Source organism: Zalophus californianus, chromosome 10 (assembly GCF_009762305.2).
Source record: "Zalophus californianus isolate mZalCal1 chromosome 10, mZalCal1.pri.v2, whole genome shotgun sequence".
NCBI lineage: Eukaryota > Metazoa > Chordata > Mammalia > Carnivora > Otariidae > Zalophus > Zalophus californianus.
Window position 1 is genome coordinate 109220015 of NC_045604.1, and position 26914 is coordinate 109246928.

The 26914-nt window shown below is 44.5% G+C and overlaps 1 protein-coding gene across 6 annotated transcripts in view; it reads right to left on the reverse strand.

Annotated features, from left to right (window-relative positions):
- The window catches only part of CYTH3 (cytohesin 3), a 91633-nt gene that overhangs the window by 23023 nt on the left and 41696 nt on the right, over positions 1-26914 (reverse strand). For 5 of the 6 annotated variants that reach the window (XR_003523050.2, XR_003523049.2, XM_027611391.2 and 2 more), the window contains 4 exons: positions 6854-6889; positions 3050-3132; positions 1488-1552; positions 827-893 (listed from right to left, as the gene is read on the reverse strand). Coding sequence is in view for 4 of the 6 variants with exons in the window: in XM_027611391.2 (XP_027467192.2) it covers positions 827-893; positions 1488-1552; positions 3050-3132; positions 6854-6889 (251 nt within the window). In the remaining 2 variants the exon portion in view is untranslated. Of the gene's footprint in view, positions 1-826; positions 894-1487; positions 1553-3049; positions 3133-6853; positions 6890-26914 lie in introns of those variants that run through there. The other variant, XM_027611392.2, reaches the window with a different exon arrangement.

Consider the following 26914-nt stretch of genomic DNA (forward strand, 5'->3'; position numbering starts at 1 on the left):
ATTAATTAGCACAGAGGCTCAATGCCAAAAATAAATAAATAAAATCCCAAGGAAGGTGTGTGATGTGAATGCCACCTAAAGATCACTGTGGAATGAAGTCAGCTCCGCAGTTAGAAGCCTCCGGGGACACGGCATTCCTCTCTGGGACCTTGAGCCCTGGTGGCTAACTCAGATCCGCTCTTCTGTCTCAAAACCTAATGGTCTTGCAGCTGAGCCATATTCCACAAAGTGTTTACAGGTTCTGCTAAGTCTTCTGGTTCAACCTCAAAGACAAGTAGCTGCATGTTGCAGCTTTCATTATTTTCCGGTGTTTTCCTAGAAAATCCAACTGGAGGAAAGACCTGGTATTGCCTTCAATCAGGAGAGCTCCCAGTCCTTCATGCAGACGTCTTTTCTCGAAAGTGAATGGGAGGAACAAAGTCCCCAGACTTGAACCATTTAAACCCCCAGCAGACACCCAGGGTGCAGCCCTGCCCACCAGCTCCCCGGGCTGTGGGCCATGCCGCAGTGGGAGAACACACCGCTCGGCCTGGCCACGCCGAGGGCCTGTCCACGCCAGCTGCTGTCGGGGCCGGGGGCGGGGGGGGAGGGCCTCACCCGGAGCTTCACACGCAAAGAAAGGTCTTCGCGTCCAGGGATGAGGGCCACGGGCACTTGTGCTTCACCCCACTCACTGGCAGCAGCCCCTACATGATACAAACTTAACTTCCGCTCTCAGTACCTGTGAGGGGGTATGACCGACCACCTTTGTCCAAAATGAGAGAGCCAATCAAACCGGTGAACCCCACAGTCTCTTGCAGGCCAGAACACTGGAACGTTGGCTTACCTTTTTGGGATCCATGTTGAATTTCTTCCTCCCCATAGCTATCTGCTTGTTCCTCTGGGTAGTTTTGCTATGCATTTCAAAGAGTTAAGTCATTAGTGAACGTTTGCACCAACTGCAAGAGGGCAGGCGGTCTCCCCAGCACTTGGGCCAGCACCTCCGTGCACAAAACCACCCAGGCTCCCCCGCCCCTCTGCCCCCCACCCCTGCAGTCCCAGCCCTCCACCCCTGCAGCCCCGCCCCTCTACCCTCCACGCCCCCCACCCCTGCAACCCCACCCCTCCACCCCCCACCACAGAGGTGGCCCGTGGCTGCCGGGGCTCTTTCCTACACTTGATTCCTTCTTCAGAAAAAGCTAATAATGACAAACAGCGATTTAAGGAAAGCACAGTTTCCTGCTGTACAGAGAGGCTACTTCTGCAGAGGTTAATTTGGAGGAGCTGTGCTTCCAGGGAAGGGAGCGGAGAGCCGCAGCCCCCAGAGCAGCCCTGACTCCTCCGCAAAGAGCAGGAAGGGGTGAGGGGTGGGGAGCAGAGGACCCAACAGCCCCACAAAGGCCGCCCCACTTTGTGATCCCAGCCACCCAGCCCCGCTGTGGTCACACGGCAGCTGAGGCAGGGAGAGAAGAGGTGAGTAACTCAGCCGTGTGGCACCAACGGTTTACCTCTCCTCCACTGAAGTCAGATTGTCAATCTCAGTCATCACTTCAGCGATTTCATATTTCAGCCTCTGCCAAAAAAGAAGACAGACATTTGGCGGTGGGGCTCTTTACCATCCCCTCCTAGACTCGAGAAATTCTAGCCTCCCAGACACAAGCTTCCCTGAGGCCTCGTGTGGACGGAAAAACCAGTACTTTCCATCCAGTCCAAGCAGCCCCAACTCAGGAGAAAGCACAATCGTCATCTGTCCACCTGTCGCCAGAACAAGCTCGGAGGGGCCCACCGGGCAGATTCTAGAGTATGTGTATGTAAAACACAACAGCAAAGGGAAGCGGGGAGGCCTTCGCTCACTCACTGTGGCTGTTCAGCTCCTCCTCCCCAGCCTCCGGCCACCCTCCCTGCCTTCTTCACGGCCATGGTCTTCCTCTCCTCTTGGGAAGACCAGGGCAAAGGTGCCGAGGCCAGTGTCGGGTCCCGAGCCAACAGTCTGTGTGAGAGACGGAGCGGCAGGGACAGAGCCCAGGAGGTGACAGCAGAACGCACCTGGGGCTCGGATACGCCAAGAACCCCAGAAGGGACAGGCTCCCCTGTGCCTCCGCACGGCTCCACCACTTACTGGCTGTGGGACCTCCGGCAACGCTCTTACCCTCTCTGGGCCTCAGTGCTCTCAACTCAAAGGTGAGGTCACTACAGCTACCTGAGCCTCCATGGGCACCATTGTTGCTAATGTCCAAACAGGACGACAAATCTTAAAATATATTCTTACTCTTCAACCAAAGCACCCACTCTGGGAAACAGTGATTTTTACACGAATGAAGGGTAACCTTACAAGAAAAAGTTCCACAGATTACCTTTCAAATACAAAGACACTTTTATTAAGACACTATTGTTTTGTTCACCAAGGAAGTTCAGACCTCAGATGCGGGCTCCTAGGAAGGAGGTGCTGTCTGAAGGCTTGGTCTTGCAGCAAGTGGCCAGTGAGGCCACATTCATTTCGACGTGACAAAGATTCGGGAGCTTCTCGAAGAAGAGCCACACATCTGACTAACTTTCCCACGGAAACCCCAAGTGCAAGCAGTGCTGGTCTCCTCAATAATTTCCACCACGGTCTGACCCTGAGGTTGTGGTTTGGCGCCTCTGCTTCTCCTGGGGGGCCCCCTGGCGCGCCAGGCTCCGAGGACACAGCCGTGGCAAGTGCGGTGTTTGCCCGTGTTTTATCATTCTGTTCCCACCAGCTAGTCGGCGCTCGGGGGTCCGCACGCCAGAAAGGGGACGGCAGGTTCTGGGTGCTAAGGATTTTGGCAAACGAATAGGGTCTTCTTCCACTTGAGAGAGCCATCCACATTGTCGACAAGTGCCCTCACTGTGGACTCCAGCTCCGTGGCCGCACGGCCTGGTGAGCACAATCTGCTTTACCAACTAGGGTAACCCTTTCACTCCCTTCACGTGTTAGGATACAGACATATGAGATGCCCAGTTTTTACCTTTTCATGAATTATTTTAGTGATTATTTTGCCTAAAAGCAAAAACTAAGGGGAGTTTTTGGTTTTTTTTTTTTTTTTTTTACCTCAATGTCATCAATAAGTTCCTTTTTTCTTCGACGAATGTCTAAAAGTTCTTCTCTCTCTTCTAATGAGAGGTCTTCGGGCACTGGAAGAAAAAAAAAAAAATCAAACAATTAAACTACCACCAGTCTGGAGCCCATGTTGGCAACGTCTAGTGAGGTTGAAGATGGCACATCAACACGTCAGCAGGTCTGTAGGTAGGCATCTAGCCCCAAAAGAACCCTAGCAAGTAGACCCCATGTAATATATTCATAGCAGCCTTGTTTGTAATAGGAAAACCACCCAAATATCCTCTAATAATGAATAAATGGTGGTACATTTATAAAACAGAATCCCACGCAACAATAAAAAATGGCTGAACTCAGTCTATCAATACAGGTGAGCCGCTCAGAACAGAAAAGGTAAAGCAGACTGGAGACTGTATACGGCCGTTTGGGGAGGCTGAAAGTCAAGCACACGCTTTGGAGGTGAGACGTGCATGTATGTACAGAACATAAGCGCACTAAAGTTCTGGATAGCAGTTGCTCCGGAGAAGGCTGGATGGCAGGAAACACATTCCAGAACAACTCAGGGAAATGTCAGTGCAGTGGGGGGAGGGTAGCCAGTACGTGGGTAACTGAATTTTTGTATTATTATTATTGACAGAGAATTGTTAATAACATCCTCTTATTGACTAACCTCCCCCATTCCTACCACGTCTGTACTCTTTTCTTTGATTAATTGTGCTGCAACTAGTATTTCATTAAGCTTTTCAAAGAAGAAGCTTTTGATTTTTAATACTCCTCTATTGTGCATTTAATTCCTACTTCATTAATTTCTTTAAAGAAACAAAAGATGGAGAATCTGATCAAAAAGCAAGAGAGCACACAGATTCCAGAAATGAGGAGAATACGGTCATGGTGCAGGGGCAGACACACTGAGGGATGCACCAGAAGCCAAGCCAGTGAAGTCCCCCCAGACAGACAGAAGCTTGCTTTGTAACAGAGCTGACACCGCAGCTCAAAAAGACAGGGTGGACATGTCAATAAGTGACACGTGCTGTGTGATACATCGGTTATCCTTGTGCACAAATTGAGGCTGAATCCCTGTTTATCATACGTATTTTCAACCAACTTCAAGTGGAACAAAGGCTTAATTTAATACAAAGGCAACACCACAATTTTTAGAATAGGGGAGAACTTGTTTACAACTTCAGAGTAGGAAAGGATTTCTTAAACAAGATAGGAAAAAATGTAAATCACAAAAATATCAATAAATTCACCATTAAAATTAAGACCCTTTGGTCACCAAATTCCACACCATGAAGAGCTAAGCCAAACACCATCAAAGGGTTGGTATTCTGGATGGAATACAGAACTCTTACAAAGAAGGGGGAGAGAATTTAAAACCAAGGTTAGTAAATGGGCAAAAGACTTGAACAGACACAAAACTGAAAAGGAATCTATCAATGGCCATGTGAAAAGACATCAACTCTCTTAATCGTCGGGGAAATGCAAATTCAAATCTCAGGGAGAGACCTCTACTAACATGGTGGTAAAGCTCACTGAATACATAGTAAGGCGATTTCTTAAAACTCAAAAACCCATGAGGACAAAGATAATGAGGGTGGGGAGAGCAACACGTTTTGAAGCTAGAAGACTGACTGGACCAGCAGTGACTCGCTTAACTAAGGTGAGCAAGAAGAATCTTATGCCAACAGGGTGGGGGCGGGGGGGTGGGGCAGACCAAGGCATAACCTGACTTCTTGGGCATCCAAGGGCTTGGGAACTGGTCAGGTCAGTCTGGGGGCGGGCTGAGAAGAGGAGTAAGCTCATGAGAGGACTGGATGAGGCTGTGTGAGAGCTATGGGACCCCTTCATCTCCTCCAGCTCCACAGAAGATTCTACACAGTCAGGGGGCCCAGGGGTCACCCCACACACGAGAGTGCACCACACCAAAGACCAGGGATGTGCGCCGGGCTGACACCCCGTCACCACCACCACCCATCTCCCCATGGGGCTCCCGGACTACTGGCAACCACCCTTTACCCACCTGCACCATCCTGGACTAGAGGTAGGAGGGGGTCTTCTCTGCAGGATCAGACCAGCTTTAGATGCAAAGAGACTGATCTGCGGGGTGGGGGGCTGTCCACCAGCAACCAGCACACCTAGATCACCCCACAGAGAAACCGGTCAACGAGGCCTCCTGACACACTCAAGAGTTCCCAGTAACCTCTAGCCTTGCACTCTCCTGAGATAAGCCTCTAACATGCCCAACAGATACCAGAACAGAAACAAAGAGGTCAACGTCGTTACACCTTGGGGAGCAAGACATGTGGGAAGCCAGGGACATGCTCGTCTCCCCCACTACAGCCCTGTGGAACCACTGCCTGATGCATACATACCTGAGAAATGTAAAAACCTGAAGAAAGACACGCATGTCACAATCACCCAACGGGGGGGGGGGGGGGCGGGGTGGAGTAAAGGGGAGAGAGAGAAAACAAGTCTGCTCAGAGTGGAAACCGGCATGGCCACTTTGGAAAACCATTTGGTTCCTATCGAAGATGTGCCTAAGCAATGGACCAGTGATTTTACTCCTAGGTGTATATGTACTAAATTCTTGAGCGCTGCAACAGAAGATATGATAATGTCAAAGAAGCACACTTTGTAGAAGAAAACGGAGAGAAAGGATGGGAAGAGACGTTGTACATTCAGGCAAGAGACTCCCGAACCACGGTAAAAATAAATCACATGCAAGCACAAACAAGTGGATCATCTCAGGAAAAGAATACGGAGAGGGACGCTTTCTATCAATTTCAAAAACAAAAAAAATTAAACAATATGTTGTTTGGGTATACAAATATATACATAGTAACAATAAAGACAATCACTGGAATGATAAATAGGGAATTCACAATAATATTTACTTCTTAGGAGGAAAGAAAAGGGGTATACAGGATACTTTGAAAGGAGTAGTATGCTCTTTCGTGAACACTCATCTTGCTATCAAATGAAAATTTAATTTTTAAATCTTCAATGAAAACATTTTTTAAAAGCCAGGCAGAGCTCCTGGCCCTTGAGTGGACGTGCAGACTACGTTCTTCCACAAAGTAGTTACAACTCTGAGAATTTAGATAAAGCAGAGAAAGATCTTTTTTCATACAGGACGACACCTAGTGTATTTCAGCTCAGAAAATTCAATGCGATTTAGTCATTAAAACCAACAGTCAAGGGCAAAGAAGGAAAAAAGCTGGCCAGATCCCCCTCCCTAAATAAGCCATAGAGATTTCTTTTTTTTTTTTTTAAAGATTGTATTTATTTATTTGACAGAGAGATAGCGAGAGCAGGAACACAAGCAGAGGGAGTGGGAGAGGGAGAAGCAGGCTTCCCCCTGAGCAAGGAGCCGGATGCGGGGCTCGATCCCAGGACCCTGGGATCGTGACCTGAGCCGAAGGCAGATGCCTAACCATCTGAGCCACCCAGGTGCCCCAGCCACAGAGATTTCTTATTTTCAGTTTTCTTCTGCTGAGCTGTCCAGGTTGAGAGAGGAAAACAAGACTCTGCAAGGTGAGGGCTGTCATGCCATCACCAACAGGCATTTTTGTTTCTTTTCAGAAAGAAACACCTCCGGCCCCTCCCTCCGACCCAGAAGATGAGGAGGGCTGGCTGACAGCACGGAGTGACGGCCGGGGAATGCATCTCCACACCAGGCTGACCTGATGCTAGACCCTCAAGCTTCTACCCATACCCTTTAAACTCTCCTTCACTGATGCGCATCTTTTCCTGTCCCGTTAAGGCCCCAAGGAGTTAAACAAATCAAGTACTGACCGTTTACTTTACCAGGGCTTCCCAGATTTTGCCGGTCTAAAAGAAAGAAACATTTTGTAAGGTGGGATAAGGTGTAGAATAAGGTTCTTATTCTTATAGCTTCACACTGTCCCACTTAAGGGCTGAAATGATACTGTCTATACTTCTGCCAAAAAAAAAAAAAATTGAGTGAACGAGAACAATCGTTAAGCCTATTTGATGGACACAGCGGTAGCCATCATCTATTTCATATTCTAAGGGTTTGAAATCTGTCATAGTAGAGAGTAAAAAAGAAAAGTTTCTAGTATTCGCTGGCCAGTAGTATCTCTTATGGTTGTATCTACTAGGGCATTTGGCTGAAGTATTAATAGGAAATCATGTGATGCTCCCTGGTGCATTACAAAGAATAAATAAGAGGAACAGAAATATGCGACAAAATACTAGAACGATCTCTGCCCAGGTTCTGTGGCTTCAATATCTCACTAACCTATTCCTTTTCTTGACACCCAGGATGTGCAGCGAACACCAACATTCAGCTGTGGCTCCAGCTGTTGGGGGAAAGTTCTAGCAGTATCTCTCTGCATCCTAAATAACTCTGCAGTCACATCATCTGCTGACCTGCAGGTGCTTTCACACATGCACGCACCACACTAAGAATGGGATAAGCGGCGTGCAGAGCAGGCATCCTTAATTATCAAGACCTTTTCTCGCAGCAACGCACCCAGGGAAGGCAGTATAGAGTTTGGATCCGCTACCTGACATCACCATCATTTTATCCTGTTGACACTGTTAGGTAGGATGAAAACAGGAAAGTCTCACGGTTGATTTTTTTTTCCCCCTCAGAAAGCTGGCCCTATTTAATTGAAAACCTAATACATGGATATGGTTTTATACACACACACACACACACACTGCACACATAAAAGGACATATGATAAGACATTTTTCCTTCCAACCTCAATAAAACCCGTCTCCTAAAAAAAAAAAACAAAAAAAAAAAAACAAATTAGGGACGCCTGGGTGGCTCAGGTGGTTAAGCATCTGCCTTCGGCTCAGGTCATGATCCCAGGGTCCTGGGATCGAGTCCTACATCGGGCTCCTTGCTCAGCGGGAAGTCAGCTTCTGCCGCTCCCCCTGCTTGTTCTGTCTCGCTCTCTGACAAATAAAATCTTAAAAAAAAATTAATTGGAAATTACTGGTAAGATTCAGTGAAATCACTTCACAGTTGAATGCCCCTATCGTGAGCTTCCAAATGGAATCCCGACTTTCTAGAGACAGGCTTGAGCAAGGCCCTTCATCACCTGGGACTCAGTTCTTCACCCACAGAATGACAGGGAGGCTGGATGAGCTCAACTGCTGGATTATCACGATTATCACTGCAAGTTCTAAAGCAGAATGAGTCTACTTTAGCCACAAAGGAGCAGGTCTGGTTTCAACAAATATAAGTATTTTCGCGAAGGAAAAGCAATGGGGAAAGAAGTCAAAAATTCCCAATTTTAGTACAAAAATGATCCAGTGACATTTCCTCGGGAGCATCAGGAGCAAATTCAGGGGATTCAGGCTAGGTTCTGACCTCGCTCAAGCTCTAGCCTACACAGATGGAGATCAGCAAAACCATGGGTGGTGAGGTCTATGTTTTGGGTTCAGGACTGTATGAATTTAATTCAAGTACGTAAGTGAGATCTTCTGCTTCCAGCCCAGTTGGAGTAACAGGGACTAGACTTACATCCTGCCTAAAATGGCTATGCAAAGACTTAGACCCAATTCTATACCCTACAAAATATCTTCCAAAAACGAAGGGGTGGGGTGCTGGAGTGGCTCAGTCAGTTAAGTGTCCAGCTCTTGATTTCAACTCAGGTCATGATCTCATGGTTGTGAGATCAAGCCCAGAGCTGTACTTTGCACTGGGTGTGGAGCCTGCTTACGTTTCTCTCTCTCCAGGGCACCTGGGTGGGCCAATTAGGCAGTCGGCTCTTGATTTCAGCTTGGGTCATGATCTCAGGATCCTGGGATTGAGTCCCATTGTCAGGCTCCGCACTCAGTGGGGAGTCCGCTTGAGATTCTCTCTCTCCCTCTGCCCCCTTCCCCCAATCACACTCTCTCTAAAAATAAATAATTTTTTAAAAGATTTTATTTATTTGACAGAGACACATCAAGAAAGGAAAAACAAGCAGGGGGAGAGGGAGAAGCAGCCCAATGCGGGGCTCGATCCCAGGATCCTGGGACCATGACGTGAGCTGAAGGCAGACGCTTAACGACTGAGCCACCCAGGTGCCCCAAAATAAATAAATTTTTAAAAAAAGATTCTCTCTCTCCCTCCGCCCCCCCCGCCTCCCTCACTATTAAAAAAAAAAAAGAAGTGAAACAAAGACATTTTCAGACATACAAACTTCAAAGAATTCATCACTATGTGATCTGCGCCATAAGAAATGCAAAAGTCCTTCAGGCAGGGGGAAAAAAAAACTATAGCAGATGAAAATCTGAATTTCCATAAAAGAATACAGAGTACTATTAACGGTAACTATGTGAGTAAACATTGTTCCCTCATGATGTGAGTCTCTTTAAAAGATTTACTGTTACTGTTAAAAGCAAAAATAATGACAAAGGTGTTAGGTTAATAACATATGTCAAACAGCACAAAGCCTGGGAGGGGAGAAATCGAAGTATAGTGATTTAAGGTTCTCATCGTAGATGTAAAGTGGCATACTATCATTTGATGGTAGACTGATGAATTAAAGCTATAGAATATCTTAGAATCACCACTATTTAAAAACTATGAAAATAACCCACTGAAATAGAGTACACAGTGTTACATCAAGAAATTAAAAATCATTAATTTACCATATTTAATAACATCTAAGATCCCATCAAGTGTAAGATGAATCCTCCATTTCAGAGATGTTAAAATGTGGAAAATTTACAAACCAGAATCAGCGAAAAATGGAAGATTATCACACATTAAAATATAAGCAGATGGTATTCCAAAATTAAGTATTTTCTAATTTTGAAATTATATTAATAATCCAGTTATCTAACAGATTCCAATCTACTTAGAACAATATGTCAAATGTGATATCTAACAAATTGCCCATTGCACAAAAGTTTGGTAATAGTTGATGGGGCGCCTGGGTGGCTCAGTGGTTAAGCAGCTGCCTTCAGCTCAGGTCATGGTCCCAGGGTCCTGGGATCGAGCCCCACATCGGGCTCCCTGCTCTGTGTTAAGTCTGCTTCTCCCTCTCCCACTCCCCCTGCTTGTGTTCCCTCTCTCGCTCTCTATCAAATAAATAAAATCTTTAAAAAAATAAAAAATAAAAAGATAAGATAGAATTCAAATAATCACATGCAACTAACTCACAACCCCACATTTTTGGCTACCCAGTCCTAATTGAAAGTGATTATCACTTACCCTTAAATTTTATCTTGATTACTAATCAATACTAACTTTTTTGTTATAATTTGGGTTTTTTGTTGTTTTGGTTTTGGTTTTTAGAGTTTTGGTCCGCTCAGAGAAAAATCAGTTCCACGGGGCACACGGAACACTGGCAGAGCAAGGGCTTGGCAACTGGTCCTGCTGACTCATTAAATAAGAATTCTGTACAAATTGTGGTTTAACCCACAGAGAAATAATACCTACCTTGTAACACTAAAAGAACAGATTAAGTTAGCACGAGTTCCTAGCTACTACTGAAGTGACGAGAATCATACAAAGAACAGAAACGAAGGCTATGGGCTCCCAGCTGAAATGCCACCACATGCATGGACCCAGACTAGAGATGTCCATCAACTGCCAGCCAACTCACAGAATGGTGGCACAAAATAAACCAGTGTCATTTTAAGCCATTTACTTTGGAATACTTTGTTATGTTACACAGCAATAAATGATTTACAATATACATAAATGAAATTTACAATATACATAAATTTACAATATACATAAATGAAAAAAGGACCAAGTTTAAAAACATGGACTCAAAAAATTTCAACTAAATGTTCTCTACAAGAGGCACATGCAAAATAGAAGAATACCTAGATGATTGAAGGTGAGGGGGTAGAGTGCTTTGCCAGACAAACCCTTACCAAAGTTAAGTTGCTCCCACTACAGTAACATAGGAAATCAAAGACAGTCACTAGATAATGGCATATTGTTCATTTAATTACATGACTAATAAGACTAAATTTGTATGCCACTAACAAAATAGGCTCAAAATACATAAAGTAGAAATTGACATATACGTAAAAATGGCATTTTTCCCAAAAGTAAAAAAAAGGAAAGATATAGATTTGACTAACACAATTCACAAGCTTGCACTAATGGACATACTGTATTTCAACAATTTTAAGATATACATTCTTTTTCACATTTTAACATCTTTGAAATCAGCCGTGGCATATACAGGTCACTGCCTTATCTGTGAATATGATTATTGTTAGAGGCATAATTGAACTCGACGTTTTTGTCACACACACAATTTGAGAACCATCTGATGAAGGGTTATTGCTTGGTTATTGCTTCAAACTTTTTATTGATACCTTCTGGTAAAATCACCAAAGTCACAGCATAAAAACTTACAGAATTTGAAAAATCCCAAAGACAACAAAGAAGTGCTCTTCTGAGAGATGCTGCGTCACCCATGCCTTCAGTGGCACAGAGGACAAGGCTATGTAGAAAAACACAAATACTCCCCACAGAGGGATTCTGAAAAGTGGGACTCTATGAAGAAGTTCTGGAAGTACCCTGACCAACTTATTTTGGTCATATTTTACTTTTTATATGAATGCACAATGTAAAAGTCTATTAAAAATGTTTAAATAGGTTTTAAAGCACTCTTTCAAAAAATTCTAAGTGATAAGAAATCATGAAGTCTGGTTAAGTTGGCAGCTTTTTTATTCTTAGTGGCACATAAAATAATGATGCATCTTACAACTGATGGAGACAGAGATTCAATCAGATCCCCATACCCGACAGCTGGGTGATACACTCTTTTCGAGGGCATGTGGCACATTCATGCAAAGTGACAGCATACTGCATTAAAAAAGGTCAGTAAATCTCCTAGGGCTGGTATGGTGGATACAACCTCAGCAGGTACCTTACTATGAAGGAGAGATTATTAGCAAACTGAAAATTACACTCCCAGACTCTTACATTTAGTTTGCTAAGGATGAATGAGGCTGTACCCAGATTCTCAGGAGCTCCTCCTCCCACCTTATTCCTGGCTGGCCAGCAAGGACGTGAATGCCGAGGATTTTTCTGGAACAGCATTCTCGTGCTCAGGCTCCAGCTCCCTGGGAATTGAGAATTCAGCAGCTTCCTGATTCAGCCTCTGGGGGCTCATCACAGCTGGGGACATACCCAGAACCAATGGTTCCAGGGGTCACCAGGGAGGCATTCCTTTGGTGACTGCATTCTGGAGACCCAGGCCAGACCCAGGCCAGAGCCCAGCGCTATGGCAAGTACCCAATTCTCTGGATTATGCCCTCCCTTCCTGCTCCAAATACTCAGCGTGCTTTAGGCTTCTTGCACAGAACTCTTTACTGAAAAAAAAAAAAAAACTGGTATCATGAAGAGCACATTCTCTGACCACAGAATAATTCCATTAGAAAGAGTAACCAAACAGTGACTAGAAAAAAAAATTTTTGTTTGGAAATTGAGAAGCACCATTCTAGAGAACGCATTGGTCCAAGAAGATATAAAGTAAGTGACAAAACACTGAGGTGAAAATAATGAAGAAAATATCAGTGTCTGTGTGTTAGTAAACCATGGAGTCAAAACTGAAAATGCTTATTTTAGAAAAAAGTTAAGCTGAAAATAAGCTAAGCATTCACCTCCAGAGATTAGAAAAATCTCAAGTGTTTAAACCTAAAGGAGAAAATAATACAGAGAAGAAATTCATTCAAAAAGTGCCATGAAGCCACTTTGGCAGCTCTTCAAAAAAATAAAACACAAAGTTCACATACAACCCTACAGTCCCTCTCCTGGGTACTTACCAAGAGAACCGGGACACAGGTCCACACAAACTTGACTGTGGATGTTCACAGCAGCTATGGGCACCACAGCCACGAAGTAGAAACAACCCAAATGTCAGTCTCGAGATGAATGGATCAACACAGTGTGGCCCATCGACACAATGGAGTATTATTCAGCCACAAAAAGGAACGAAGCACTGATCCATGCTTGAAAACATTACGCCGAGTAAAAGCAGCCAGCCACAAAGGACTACACATTGTAGGACTTCATTTATCAGATGTGTCCAGAACAGGCCAAGAACAGAAAAATGAATTTGTGGTGACAGAAATCGGAAGAACGGTTAATCTGAAAAGCAGAGGAAGGTACTGAATGAGGAAGGGCACAGAAGAGCCTTGTGTGGTATTGCAAACGTTCTAGATTCTGATCCAGGTGGTGGTTATACAAGTGTTGGCACACATATGTGTGTAAAACACCTTGACTTCTATGCACACTTAACATTTGAGCATTGTATTTATTGCCCCTAAAAGTCTACTTATGGATAAGTAATCCCTTTTATTTTAATTTTTTAAAAGATTTTATTTCAGAGAGAGTGTGTGTGTGAGAGAGAGAGCAGGGGGAGAAGCAGAGGGGGAGGGACTCCCCACTGAGCACGGAGCCTAAGGCAGGGCTCGATCCCAGGACCCTGAGATCACGACCTGAGCTGAAATCAAGAACCCAAGAATCGGACGCTTAGCCAACTGAGCCACCCAGGCGCCCCAAGTAGTCTCTCTTAATTCTCAATAAAGAGAAGGAATGGGGCGCCTGGGTGGCTCAGTCCTTAAGCGTCTGCCTTCGGCTCGGGTCGTGATCTCAGGGTCCTGGGATCGAGCCCCACATCAGGCTCCCCGCTCAGCAGGGAGTCTGCTTCTCCCTCTCCCACTCCCCTGCTTGTGTTCCTGCTCTCTCTGTCAAATAAATAAAATCTTTTAAAAAAAAAATAAAGAGAAGGAAGAATACATTTCCTGCAAAAGACACGAAAATGACACTGTATGAAGCTGCCGACGCTCATCCACCTAGGATGACCTAAGGACAAATCTGGCCTGAGGTACAAACAGGCCTCAGATGGTCTCACGGCCACATCCGCCTCACATCCTGTGGCTGTTATTTTTCCAAAGTCCCCTCCCACCTTAGATCTGCATATCTATCACTGAATGAGGCAGGTTAAGAATGTTTGCACAATACAAAGATAACATATAATCAGCCATACACTGAGATTAGAGCAGTCTCAGCAAGTTTTTAAGTTAACTGCTCTGTCTTGCACTCATATGGTACTGCCCTCCCCGCCAGATCACCTCTGCCTCCATATATAAACCCCCTCCGACCACCAACATGCCAACCCACAGCTGTCACTGTTTGGTGACCCCCAAGGAAGGACGGCAGAGGTAAAGGACAATTTATTCTCTGACTCCATCCGGCAAAACTACACAGAAGAGCCGACGACTTGGCCAGCTCTCTGGAATCTTTATCTGAATCCATGGCCTCCAGTTCATCTTCTATCGCAGTTCCTTACACGTGGTCTGCTGGCCTCCTCTGTCAGCAACCTGGAGGGGTCTGTCTGAAATAGGGTTCCGGGACGCCTGGGTGGCTCAGTCGGTTAAGCGGCTGCCTTTGGCCCAGGTCATGATCCCAGGGTCCTGGGATCAAGTCCCACATTGGGCTCCTTGCTCAGCAGGGAATCTGCTTCTCCCTCTCTCTCCCTCTGCTTGTGCTCTGTCAAATAAATAAAATCTTTAAAAAAATAATAATAATAAAATAAAATAGGGTTCCAATCACATGCCTATCGGATCAGAACCTCTGGGTATGAGGCCTAGGGCTCCGCATATTAACAAGCTTCCCCAACGATTCTGTTGAACACTGGAATTTGAGAACCCCTGCTAAAAAGGTGGCTACAAACATGTCAGTCCTGAACTCAAATCATGAGCACAAGGTATTAAGTACAGAGGCAACCTGATATAGTCCTTAGGAGCCCGACTACCTGTCTCAAAGCTGGTCCCTGTCTCTTACCAGCTGCGACCACTACAGGCAACTTACCTAACCTCTCTGTGCCTCGGTTTCCTTGCCTATAAATAGGATAATATTTATCACTATGTAAAAAAAAAAAGCTAATCAAAATCGAATTCTCTTCTTGAATGTTATCTGAAATTTGCAAATACTGAATCTTAAATCAAATAAGCATTTACAGATCTTAAAAGATACACATTTTTACTCAATCGTGAAAAATAATGAACAATGAGACTTTGTCTCCTGCATAACTGAACGATAGAGCAAAATAAATATTTGGACATCAAGCCTGTTTAACTGTTGTTCTTTCCCCCCCCCCACAGCCAGAAGGTTCAGGTCAGGGTAGAAGGTGGAGGGGGCAGTTTCACAAAGAGGCACGAATAAAAATCGCGTGAAGACAGCTTGGCACTTCTGCAGAGCTGAACACAGGCTTATAATACAACCCCACAATCACACTCCCAGGTATTCACCCAAATGAGCTGAAAACTTATGCCCACACAAAAACCTGCACACACGGGTTTACAGCAGCTTTAGTCATAGTTGCCAAAACCTAGAAGCAAACAAGATGTCCTTCAGCAGGTGAAGAGATAAATTGTGGCACAGCAGACAAGAGAAATGTTATTTGGCACGAAAAAGAGCTATCAAGCCAAAAGACATGGCAGAACCTGAATGCATGTTAGTAAGTGAAAAAAGCTTGTCTAAAAAGGCTGCATAGCCTGTGATTCCAACTACATGATGTTCTAGAAAAGGCAAAACCATGGAGTCAGTAAAAGGATCGACAGCTGCTAGGGGTTAGGGAGACAAGGGAAGGGATGAACAGGTGAGCACGGGGGATTTGTAGGATGGTAAATGTATTGTGTATGATACTGTCATGGTGGATACATGTCATTACGCGTTTGGCAAAACCTTACACAGAAGGAAGAGCAGAAGCCTATTGTAAACTATGGGCTTTGGGTAATGAGTATGTATCAATACTGGCTCGTCAATAGTTACAAATGTACCACACTAATGTATGATGCTCCTAACAGGGAAACCTGATATGGAGGGGAGCTTCTGGGAATTCCCTAGCACCTGAAAGATCTATTGCTTTCTTCTTATGTAACCTGAGGTATGCATAAGGTCGGTAAGACTTCCCACAGTCATATCAAATTACGACTAACAATAAAAACTGATTCCATCCCAATGTGAGCCACTACTAACCTCTGCTCTGTGAAGCTCTGTGCCTCCTGCCGCTACAGACAAGAGCTGCCCATACTATTAGTGTAGAGAAAACAGCATTTTGTCTTGATTTTTAAAAAAAAAATTTTAAGTAACCTACACCTAACGTGGGGCTCAAACTCACAACTCCGAGATGAGAGTCACATGCTCTTCTGACTGAGCCAGCCAGATGCCCCTTTATTTTTTTTTTAAGATTTTATTTATTTACTTGAGAGAGAATGAAAGAGAGAGAGCACAAGAGGGGGGAGGGTCAGAGGGAGAAGCAGACTCCCTGCCGAGCAGGGAGCCCGACGCGGGACTTGATCCCGGGACTCCAGGATCATGACCTGAGCCAAAGGCAGTCGCTTAACCAACTGAGCCACCCAGGCGCCCCCTTTATCTTTATTTTGATCAGCTTTGGACAGAAGAGTGAATTTCTTTTAGGCGGGGGGGGGGGGGGGGGGGGGGGGGGGGGGGGGGGGGGGGGGGGGGGGGGGGGGGGGGGGGGGGGGGGGGGGGGGGGGACAAACAAACAAAAAATTTAAACCCATCATACACAAAACTAGAGTTTTTTCATGTGAAGAAAGTGGATGGGACGCCCCCTCTTCCTTTGAGGGGGATTGTCTGTTACTTCTCATGTTTTGGAAAGAGTAATGATAGGGTTTTAGAGAACACCACTTTCAACGTGGGGCACCTGAGTCAACAAAGAAAATCCCAGAGGGATGCGCATGACCACAAAGTTCTCCGTGAACTCTAATGAGCCAAGAGCAGAAGATGCTTCACAGTTGAAAGGGGCACTCAACAGTCGAGAAGAGAACAAAGAATTCCCCTGAAACAAATGAGGCCAAACAGGACATGCTGGAAAAAGTCTTTTTTTTTAAATGACTGAAAACTTCCCAAATTTGCCAAAAAAAAAAAAAACAAAACAAAACCCCAAAAGCCTACAAATTCAAGAAGGTGAGCAAACTCCAAATAGCATAAGCCACTCAGGCATCCCAGGAGAAAACATTCTAAGTGAAGGAAAGCTGAATTTGTCACCAGCAGACCTGCCCTAAAAGAATGGCCAAAGTTCTCTAAACAGAAAGGAGATGATAAAAGAAGGAATCTTGGAATATAGAAAAGAAGGAAGAACAACAGGAAGAGTAAAAATGTGGGTAAGTACAGTTAACTTTCCTTCTCCAGTTTTTCTAAATTATGTTGAGACAAAAATTAGAATACTGTCTGATGTAGTATGTAGAAGAAATAGTTAAGCAATATAAAGGGAGGTAAGGTTTCTCTAGTTCATTGAATTGGAAAAATGACGACACCAGTAAACTATAATTATATAAACATGCAATTACTGGGGCATCTGGGTGGCTCAGTCAGTTAAACGTCTGCCTTCGGCTCAGGTCATGATCCCAGGGTCCTGGGATCAAGCCCTGCATTGGGCTCCCTGCTCGGGGGGGAGTCAGTTTCTCTCCTCTCCCTCTGCCCCTCCCCTGTTTATGTCCTCCCACTCTCTCTCAAATAAATAAATAAAATCTGAAATCTTGCCATTTGCAAAGACGTGGATGGAACTGGAGGGTATTATGCTGACCAAAATAAGTCAATCAGAGAAAGACACGTATCATATGACCTCACTGATATGAGGAATTCTTAATCTCAGGAAACAAACTGAGGGTTGCTAGAGTGGTGGGGGGTGGGAGGGAGGGGGTGGCTGGGTGATAGACATTGTGGAGGGTATGTGCTACGGTGAGCGCTGTGAATTGTGCAAGACTGTTGAATCACAGACCTGTACCTCTGAAACAAATAATACATTATATGTTAAAAAAAAAAAAAGAATAGGAAAGGAAAAATGAAGGGGGGAATCGGAGGGGGAGAAGAACCATGAGGAACGATGGACTCTGAGAAACAGAGGGTTTCTAGAGGGGAGGGGGGTGGGGGATGGTTTAGCCTGGTGATGGGTATTAGAGGGCACGTTCTGCGTGGAGCACTGGGTGTTATACGCAAACAATGAATCATGGAACACTACATCAAAAACTAATGATGAATGTATTGGAGAGTAACATAATAAAATAAAAAAATAAAATTATATATTATATATAGAGAGAGAGAGAGAGCGCTTATACACATACATTACACACACACACCTTCAGCATCCACAGAAAAAGCTGTACAAAGAGATACACTAAAAGACAATATGTCTATGTTGAACTGGAATTCTAAAAAAAGGTTCAAGTAACTCACAGGAAAAAATTCAGAGAAATGAAAAAAAGAAACAGGAAGAAGTGAAATGACAGCATAAGCCCTGATACATCAGTAATCACCTTAAACATAATAGGTCTGAATATATCAATTAAAAGACATGGATTCGCAGGTTTTTTAAAAATGACCAAACTATATGCTGGCTACAAGAAAGCCACTCCAAATATGACAATACATGTAGGTTAAAAGTAAAAGGATGGAAAAAGACCGATTGTGCAAACCTTAATCAAAAGAAAACAGAAGTGGCTATAAAGATCTTCCTTGACTTACGACGTGTTTACATCCCAATAAACCAACAGTAAGTTGAAATATCCTAAGTCGAAAGTGCATTTGATACACCTAACCTACCTTAAACGTGCTCAGAACACTTACATTAGCCTACAGTTGGTCAAAATCATCTAACACAAAGCCTATTTTGTAATAAGAGTGTTAAATATCTCAGGTTATGTATTGCACACTGTACCGAGAGTGAAAAACAGGATGGTTACATGGGTACAGAATGATTCTCAGTATTTTGGTTGTTTACTCTCGGGATCGCACGGCTGCCACTGCCCACACCATAACAGAATATCATACTACATATCACTAGCCTGGGAAAAGAATCAAAATTCAAAATTTTGAAGTATGCTTTCTACTGAATGTGTAATCACTTTCACATTATCACAAAGTAAGAAAGCACGTCCGACCATCGAAAGTTAGGGATCATCTGCGTCAGTAACAGACATCGTAAACTTCAGAGCAAAGAAAATATCCGGAGACAGAGACAGAGACGTACTGATAGAAGGGTCAGTCCAAGGTTAGCCTGGTTCGTGGGGAAGGGGCACTAAATGCAATCATGCAGTCAGGGGAGATCTGACACAGAGAAGGCAATGGGTGACAGAAGCAAGATGCCAGGCTGCTGGCTTTGCAGATGGAGAAAGAGCAGGAGCTGGAGTTGGAAGAAAGCAAGAAAAAGATTTCCCCTACAGCTTCCAAAGGGGGCCCAGTCCTGCTGACACCTTTATTCAGCTCAGCGAACTGATTTCAGACTTCTGACCTCCAGAAGCGTACGATAAAGATTGGTTGCCTTAAGCCACAGAGACTGTTAGATCAGCTATAGGAAACAAATACAGATTTCGGTACCCTGCAAGCAGCACTGTAGCCACAGAAGCCTCAAAATGCAGAAGGAACTTTGAAGTGAATGATCAAAAAGGCCCGGACTGCCTAAAACAGAGGGCTGGCAGAAATGCGGGTGTTAACAGATTCTGCTGTGGAGGACTCAGGAGGAAGAGAGGCAGTCTGCATCATCGTCGAACACACCATTGGTAGAAAAAAGGACAGCAAACATACGACAGTAGTGAGGGCTCAGTGAGAAAGGAGGCACCAGTGTTTGGAATCCATTACAGACCGGTGCAAAGTGCAGCTGAACGGATCCTGCAACTGCGTGGAAAAGCAGAGCTTGTAAGCAATGCACTTGGATACTGAATGGAGGTGATTTCCAAACCAACTGCTAGGGGTACGGCCCGGTTTCTTCTTGCTGCTTACAGTAAAATGCAAGCGGGAAGAGAGAAACTGAGGAAAACACTGGGAGGCAAAAAGGAACCAGAACCTGGGATTTGGGGAAGGAGCTCTAAAAGGAAAGCCCAGGGCGTGGCCAGCTAACGTCTCGCTGGTGCTCTCAGAAGAAATCAAAGGACAGAAGATTCCTTTGCCCACGGCAGGCTCACAGATCCTTTTGACCATCTCAGCAGAAGCCAGGAACAGAGAAGGGATTACACAGAACGATCCACGGAGGACCCTGGCCTCTACTGGAGTAATAAATCCCTGTGACACACAACAGGAGACCCACAGGTTTTATACCCTAGAAAAAACTGCCACCTTGGAGTGAAAGAGGAGAGAGAATGAGAGAAAGCCGTCCAGACTCCCCCAGTTGGGCAGACAGGAGCACAGGCTGCTCGAACCACTCTATGCTAACAGGCACCGCCCTCAAGAGAAGGGTAAGAGGACATGGAGCGCAGAGCCCTGGGGCTGCAGGGTGGGGCCTCAAGCCACAGAGGAGGACCCGGGGAAGCCCGCGGAGCTTGGCCGAGGTGGAGTTTGAAACCGCTGGAAACCAGTGACTTTCACTCCTTCCTTCCTTCTTCCTCTCTTTTTTTCCTTCTCTCCCTCTCGCTCATTTTTCTCCGTTTTGGAATGGGTGTATCTGTAACCGCTATCCTATGCCCGTCCAGCACTGTATTTGGAGAACAGGTAAGCTGGTGTTTAACTTTACAGATCCACAGATAGAAATTCCGCCTCAGGATGGATCATACCCCGAGTCTGACAAGCACCTGGTTGAGATGATGAGATTTGGGACTTTTGAGCTGATGATATTTAGATGAGACTTTCAACTTTGATTTGATGCTGTAATGGGTTGAGACTTCAAGGGATGTCAGGTGTGGGATGAATGTATTTTGCATGTGGGACAGATGTGAATCTTTGGTAGGATGAATAATGCCCCCTCCCCCACATCCAGAACCTAATCTAATCTAAATTAAACTAACACAAACAGTAAGATAAGACCATATCCTGGTGCATAAAACAAACCTCAAATTTAAAAGAACTGAAATCACAGTGTATTCTCTAATCACCATGGAATCAAATCAGAAATCAGTAACAGAAAGATAACAGGAAAGTCTCCCAATACCAGGAAACTGAATACACTTCTAATTAATCCATGGAATAAACAGGAAATCCCAAGGGAAATTAAAAAAAAATACATTGAACTCAGTGAAAATGAAAATCTAACACATGAGAATTTGTGGGGCATCACTAAAGCAGCGCTGAGAGGGAAATTTATAGCACAAAAATATTTACATTAGGAAAGAGAAAAGGAATCAAATGACTAAGTTCCCATCTCAAAAACCAAAAAAGAGCAAAATATACCTAAAGCAAGCAGAAAGAAATAATAAAGAACGGAAGTCAATAAAATTGAAAACAGAAAACAACAGGTTTAATGTAATTCCTGTCAAAATCCCAGCTAGATGGGGCGTCCGGGTGGCTCAGTCAGTTAAGCGTCTGCCTTCGGCTCAGGTCATGATCCCAGGGTCTTGGGACCGAGTCCCACATTGGGCTCCCTGCTCAGCGGTGAGTCTGCTTCTCCCTCTCCCTCTGCTGCTCCCCCTACTCGTGCTCTCTCTCTAATAATAATCTTTTTTTAAAAATCCCAGCAAGGGCGCCTAGGTGGCTCAGTCGTTAAGCATCTGCCTTCGGCTCAGGTCATGATCTTGGTCCTGGGATCGAGCCCCACATCGGGCTCCCTGCTCCGCGGGAAGCCTGCTTCTCCCTCTCTCGCTCCCCCTGCTTGTGTTCCCTCTCTCGCTGTGTTCCTGTCAAATAAATAAATAAAATCTTTAAAAAAAAAAAAATCCCAGCAAGATTTCCTGTAGATACATATAGTGAAGATTATTCTAAAACTTACATGCCAAGTTGAAGAAATCAGAATAGCTAGAACAATTTTGAAAAAGATTAAATTGGAGTAACACTCAGAGAGACCTCCAAAGAGCCACATGTGCAGCCAACTGATTTCTGACAAAGGTACATTTCTGACAAAGGTGCAATTCCATAGAGGATGATGGGCTTATAACAAACGGGGCTGAAGTAACTGGATCTTCATGGGCAAAATAATGAACCGTGACCTAACCTTCACACTTTATATAAAAATTAACTCAAAATGGATTACAGATTTAAATGGCAAATGTATGGCACCTGGGTGGCTCAGTTGGTTAAGCCCCTGCCTTCGGCTCAGGTCATGATCCTGGAGTCCCGGTATCGAGTCCCGCATCGGGCTCCCTGCTCAGCGGGGAGTCAGCTTCTCCCTCTGACCCTCCCCCCATCTCATGTGCTTTCTCTCTCTCTCATTCTCTCTCTCAAATAAATAAAAATCTTAAAAAAAAAAATGACAAATGTAAAAATATAAAACTTTCTGAAGGAAATCTAAGAAAATCTTTAAGGAACTAGAGCTCAGTAAAGAGTTCTCAGACATGAGACCAAGAGCTCTAACCATACGAGAGAGTCAATAAACCAAACCTCATCAAAACTAAAAAACCTTTGCTCTGCAGAAGACACTGTGATGACAAGGGAGGGTACAAACTGGGAGAAGTATCGTAAGCCCCATGTCCTATAAAGGACTCACATCTACAACGGATCAAGGACTCTCAAAACTCAACGGTAAAAGGCAAACAAGCCAATTAGAAAATGGGCAAAGCATAAGAAGAAACACTGCATCGAAGATGACCTACAGATGGCAAATAAGCACATGAAAAGATGTTCAGCATCACTAGTCATTAGAAAAATGCAAATCGAGACCACAATGAGCTATTATTACACATCTATTACAATAGCTAACAGAACAGGAAGAGAGAATCTGTGGGGAACCTGGATTTCTCACAGATTGCTAATGGGGATACAGAATGGTTAAAAACTCTCTGGAAAATTGCTGGCAGTTTCTTACAAAACTAAGTGCACACCTACCAAATGACCCAGCAATATCACTCCTGGACATGTATCCCAGAGAAACATTTTTAAGTTTCTGACTTAAAAATGAAAACATTTTTAAGTTTTCCACATGAACACCTACATGCAAATGTTCCTAACAGTTTTACTTATAATATCCCCAAACTGGAAACAACCCAGGAGTCGTACGACAGGGGAGTGAATAAACACACCGTGGTCCGTCCACACCTTGGGATATTACTTTGCAATAAAAGTGAATGAACTACTGACACCGGGTCTTACGGGCATTATGCTGAGTGAAGGGGGAAAAAAAAAGCCCAGCCTCATAAGGTTACAGACTGTATGATTCCACTGACTTAACACTCTTGAAATGACAGAACGATAGAGATGGCAAACAGAGTAGTCGTCACCTGGCGTTCCGGATGCTCTGGGAGGGCGGACGGCAGGTGCGACAGACAGTAAGTGGGCCAGCAGAACAGAGATGGAGATCTCTGTGGTGACGGAACAGTTCCCCGTCTTGATGGCAGTATTGGTTACATGAATCTAGGGGAGTGGTAAGATGACACACAACTATACACACACATTGCATCAGTGTCAGTGTCCTGATTTTGATACTATATTCAATTACACAAGAAGTAACCAACGAGAGGAAATGGATCAGATGGGCAAGTAAGACCTTTCTGTACAACTTTCTTTGCAACTTTCTGTGAATCTGTAATTCAAAACTTAGTTTCTGAAAGGCATTCATATCACCTAAGGGAAAAACTAGGTGTCTTTTATACCGTGATGACCAGAAAGAACGAACTGGGACACTCTGATCTCCAGTCACACGGGTCCTCTGAGCCACCCCGGGGAGAGGGAGCAAGCAGAGGGAGAAGCCGCCGGCTCAAGAGCAGAGAACTGTGGTCCCTCCTGCCAGGGGGCTCATCACGGCCTCCACGGGGGATGGGACCAGGCAGGGTACAAATGAAACACCAGCCAGACTTTCAGGGACAAGAAATGTCATTTCTTGGTCCATCTACACTAAGTGAGTAAGAGCAAATGTACCACCAAATGGGAACAAGGAGATAACGCCCAACCACCGCCTCTGTGCCACACACGGCAAGCGCCTTGCTTTCCTCAGCGACATCCCTGTCATGACAACCTCCACTGACTGGAGGATTCACGCAACATTGTAACATCCAGGGAGACAGCAGCCCAGGCAAACGGTCCTATGACGTGCCTACTCTTAACTTGAGCCAATTCGTTATGTCACACTGTATTTCACTATAATAAGGAAATGTTCCACATTTCCAGTAATGGTTCTCTTTTACTGGACAACACAGCTAATATGAGAAAAGAACTTTTTTTTTTTTTTTAAAGATTTTATTTATTTATTTGATAGAGCGAGAGAGCACAAGCAGGGGGAACAGTAGAGGGAGAGGGAGAAGCAGGTTCCCTGCCAAGCAGGGAGCCCGATACGGGGCTCGATCCCAGGACCCTGGGATCATGACCTGAGCCGAAGGCAGATGCTTAACCATCTGAGCCACCCAGGCGCCCCGAGAAAAGAACATTTTTTAAAACTTCCTCAGGGGGCACCTGGGTGGCTCAGTCAGTGAAGTGTCGGACTCTTGATCTCAGCTCGGGTCTTGATCAAGCCCCGCCTCTGGTTCCTTGCTCAGCAAGGAGTCTGCTTAAGACTCTTTCTCCCTCTCCCTTTGCCTTTCCTCCCCTTTCCCTCTCTAAAATAAATAAATAGGGGCGCCTGGGTGGCTTAGTTGGTTAAGCAACTGCCTTCGGCTCAGGTCATGATCCTGCAGTCCCGGGATCCAGTCCCTCATTGGGCTCCCTGCTTAGCAGGGAGTCTGCTTCTCCCCCTGACCCTCACCCCTCCCTCTCATTCTCTCTCCATCATTCTCTCTCTCTCAAAAATAAATAAAATTAAAAAAAAAATTTAAATAAATAAGGGGCAATGGGTGGCTCAGTCAGTTAAGTGTCTGCCTTCGGCTCAGGTCGTGATCCCAGAGTCCTGGGATCAAGCTCCGCACTGGGCTCCCTGCTCAGCAGGGAAGCCTGCTTCTCCCTCTGCTTGTGCTCGTTCCCACTCTCTCTCTCTAATAAATAAATAAAATATTTTAAAAAATAAATCAATCTTTAAAAAAGTTAAGAAAAAGCAGCTACAACCCCACCACATGGAGCTAAGCACAGTTAACATTTCAGATTCAGCCCTCCAGAGTATAGTCACATATGCAAAATCAGACAGAAAGAACAGAGTACAAAAACACTTGAATGGGATGGGACTAAGGATGGTCTCTGATGCTTCAGGTGGGGGGGGGGGGGGTTGTACCAATGTGCCTCGGTCCCATTTAGTGCCACTTGTTTTCTTATCATTAGCAGCTCACTCTTATCTTGACCATACAAACCAGCACTTCATAAAACACCATTCTAGGGACGCCTGGGTGGCTCAGTCGGTTAAGCATCTGCCTTCGGCTCCGGTCATGATCCCAGGGTCCTGGGATCGAGTCCCACATTGGGCTCCCTCCTCCGTGGGGAGCCTGCTTCTCCCTCTGCCTCTGTCTCTGTCTCTCATGAATAAATAAAATCTTTAAAAAAACAAAAACAAAAAAAACCCATTCTATCCTTAAAAAAAAACAAAAAAACACACAACTCTGTAGAGGTATTGTAATCAATAAAAACAAAATAAAAGTCTCAAATATCACAGGACTGAGATATGGCTTTTATTTCAAAACTAAGTTTGGTAGATCAAAATTTAATCTCAATCTTTTTTTTTTTTTTTTTTTTGACAGAGAGAGCACAAACGGGGGGAGCAGCAGAGGCAGTGGGAGAGGGAGACGCAGGCTCCCTGCTCAGCAGGGAGCCCGACGTGGGGCTCGATCCCAGGACCCCGGAACCATGACCTGAGCTGAAGGCAGACGTTAACCATCTAAGCCACCCAGGCGCCCCTTTCTTAGTTTATTTTAAATCAAAACTCATTCCCAAAGGGAAAAGACTGCACTCATTAATGCAAAAATTAATCCCAACAGCGAGATCGAACAAAGAAACAATGACCAGCTTTCATGCATCCACTTATTTTTAAATGCCGATTTCCAAGTCCTCCATGCTTAGTTTACAAAAACCAAAGTGTGTTCATATTGTTTTGCAGAACTGTAGTTTTAGCCTTAACGGGGAGTGACAGTACCGCGTCAGGTAAAGGTGGGCAACTTTCACCACATACAAGCCTGTGTCCTTAACCTTTCATTCCTCTTCCAAAACCTTGCCCCCATGCCACAGTCTCTCTCTTTGATCTTCAACTTTTCTCTTTCCCACCAGCTTCTTTCCAGCAATCTGTAAACATGTTCAAATCTGTCCCTTCCCATCCACTCTGTGTGTCAGTTCTGAAGGAATATGGGGGCAATCTTTTTTTTTTTTATATAAACTGTTAGGAATAGTCTGTACTTGCACTCTGTCTTAAATACAGAGAAGATCTGAACACATTAATAAGCTTAAGTCTATACTTACTGAAGTATAGACTAAAATGTATTAAGGTGCTAAAAACAAGAACAGTGTGGTATGTACTGGTGCAAAAATATGTTAAAAGATCAGTGGAACAGAATATAGAGCCTAAAAACAGAACCACATATAAAAAATATTTAAAAGAACAGCCTCCTCAACAAAGAGTGGTGGGACAACTGGATATCCACATACAAAAGAATGAAGTTGAACCCCTACCTCACACCATATATAAAAATTAACTCTGGGGTACCTGGGTGGCACAGTCAGTTGAGCATCCGACTCTTGGTTCCAGCGTAGGTCATGATCTCAAGGTCATGAGATTCAGCCCTACACAGAGCTCTGCGCTAGCACGGAGTCCGCTTGGGATTCTCTCTTCCTCTCCCTCAGCCCCCGCCCACTCATGCGTGAGCTCTTGCACATGCGCTTTCTCTAATAAATAAATAAATCTTTAAAAAAAATTAACTCCAAATGCATCAATGAGCTAAATGTAAGAGCTAAAGCCATAAAACTCTAGAAGAAAACACAGGGGTTCATCTCTATGACCTTGGATTTGGCAATGCATTCCTAGATAGGACACCCAAAGCACAAACAGAAGAAAAAAACTGGTAAGTTAGACTCCATCAAAATTAAAAACTTTTGCAAAAAGAACATTATCAAGAAAGTGAAAAGAT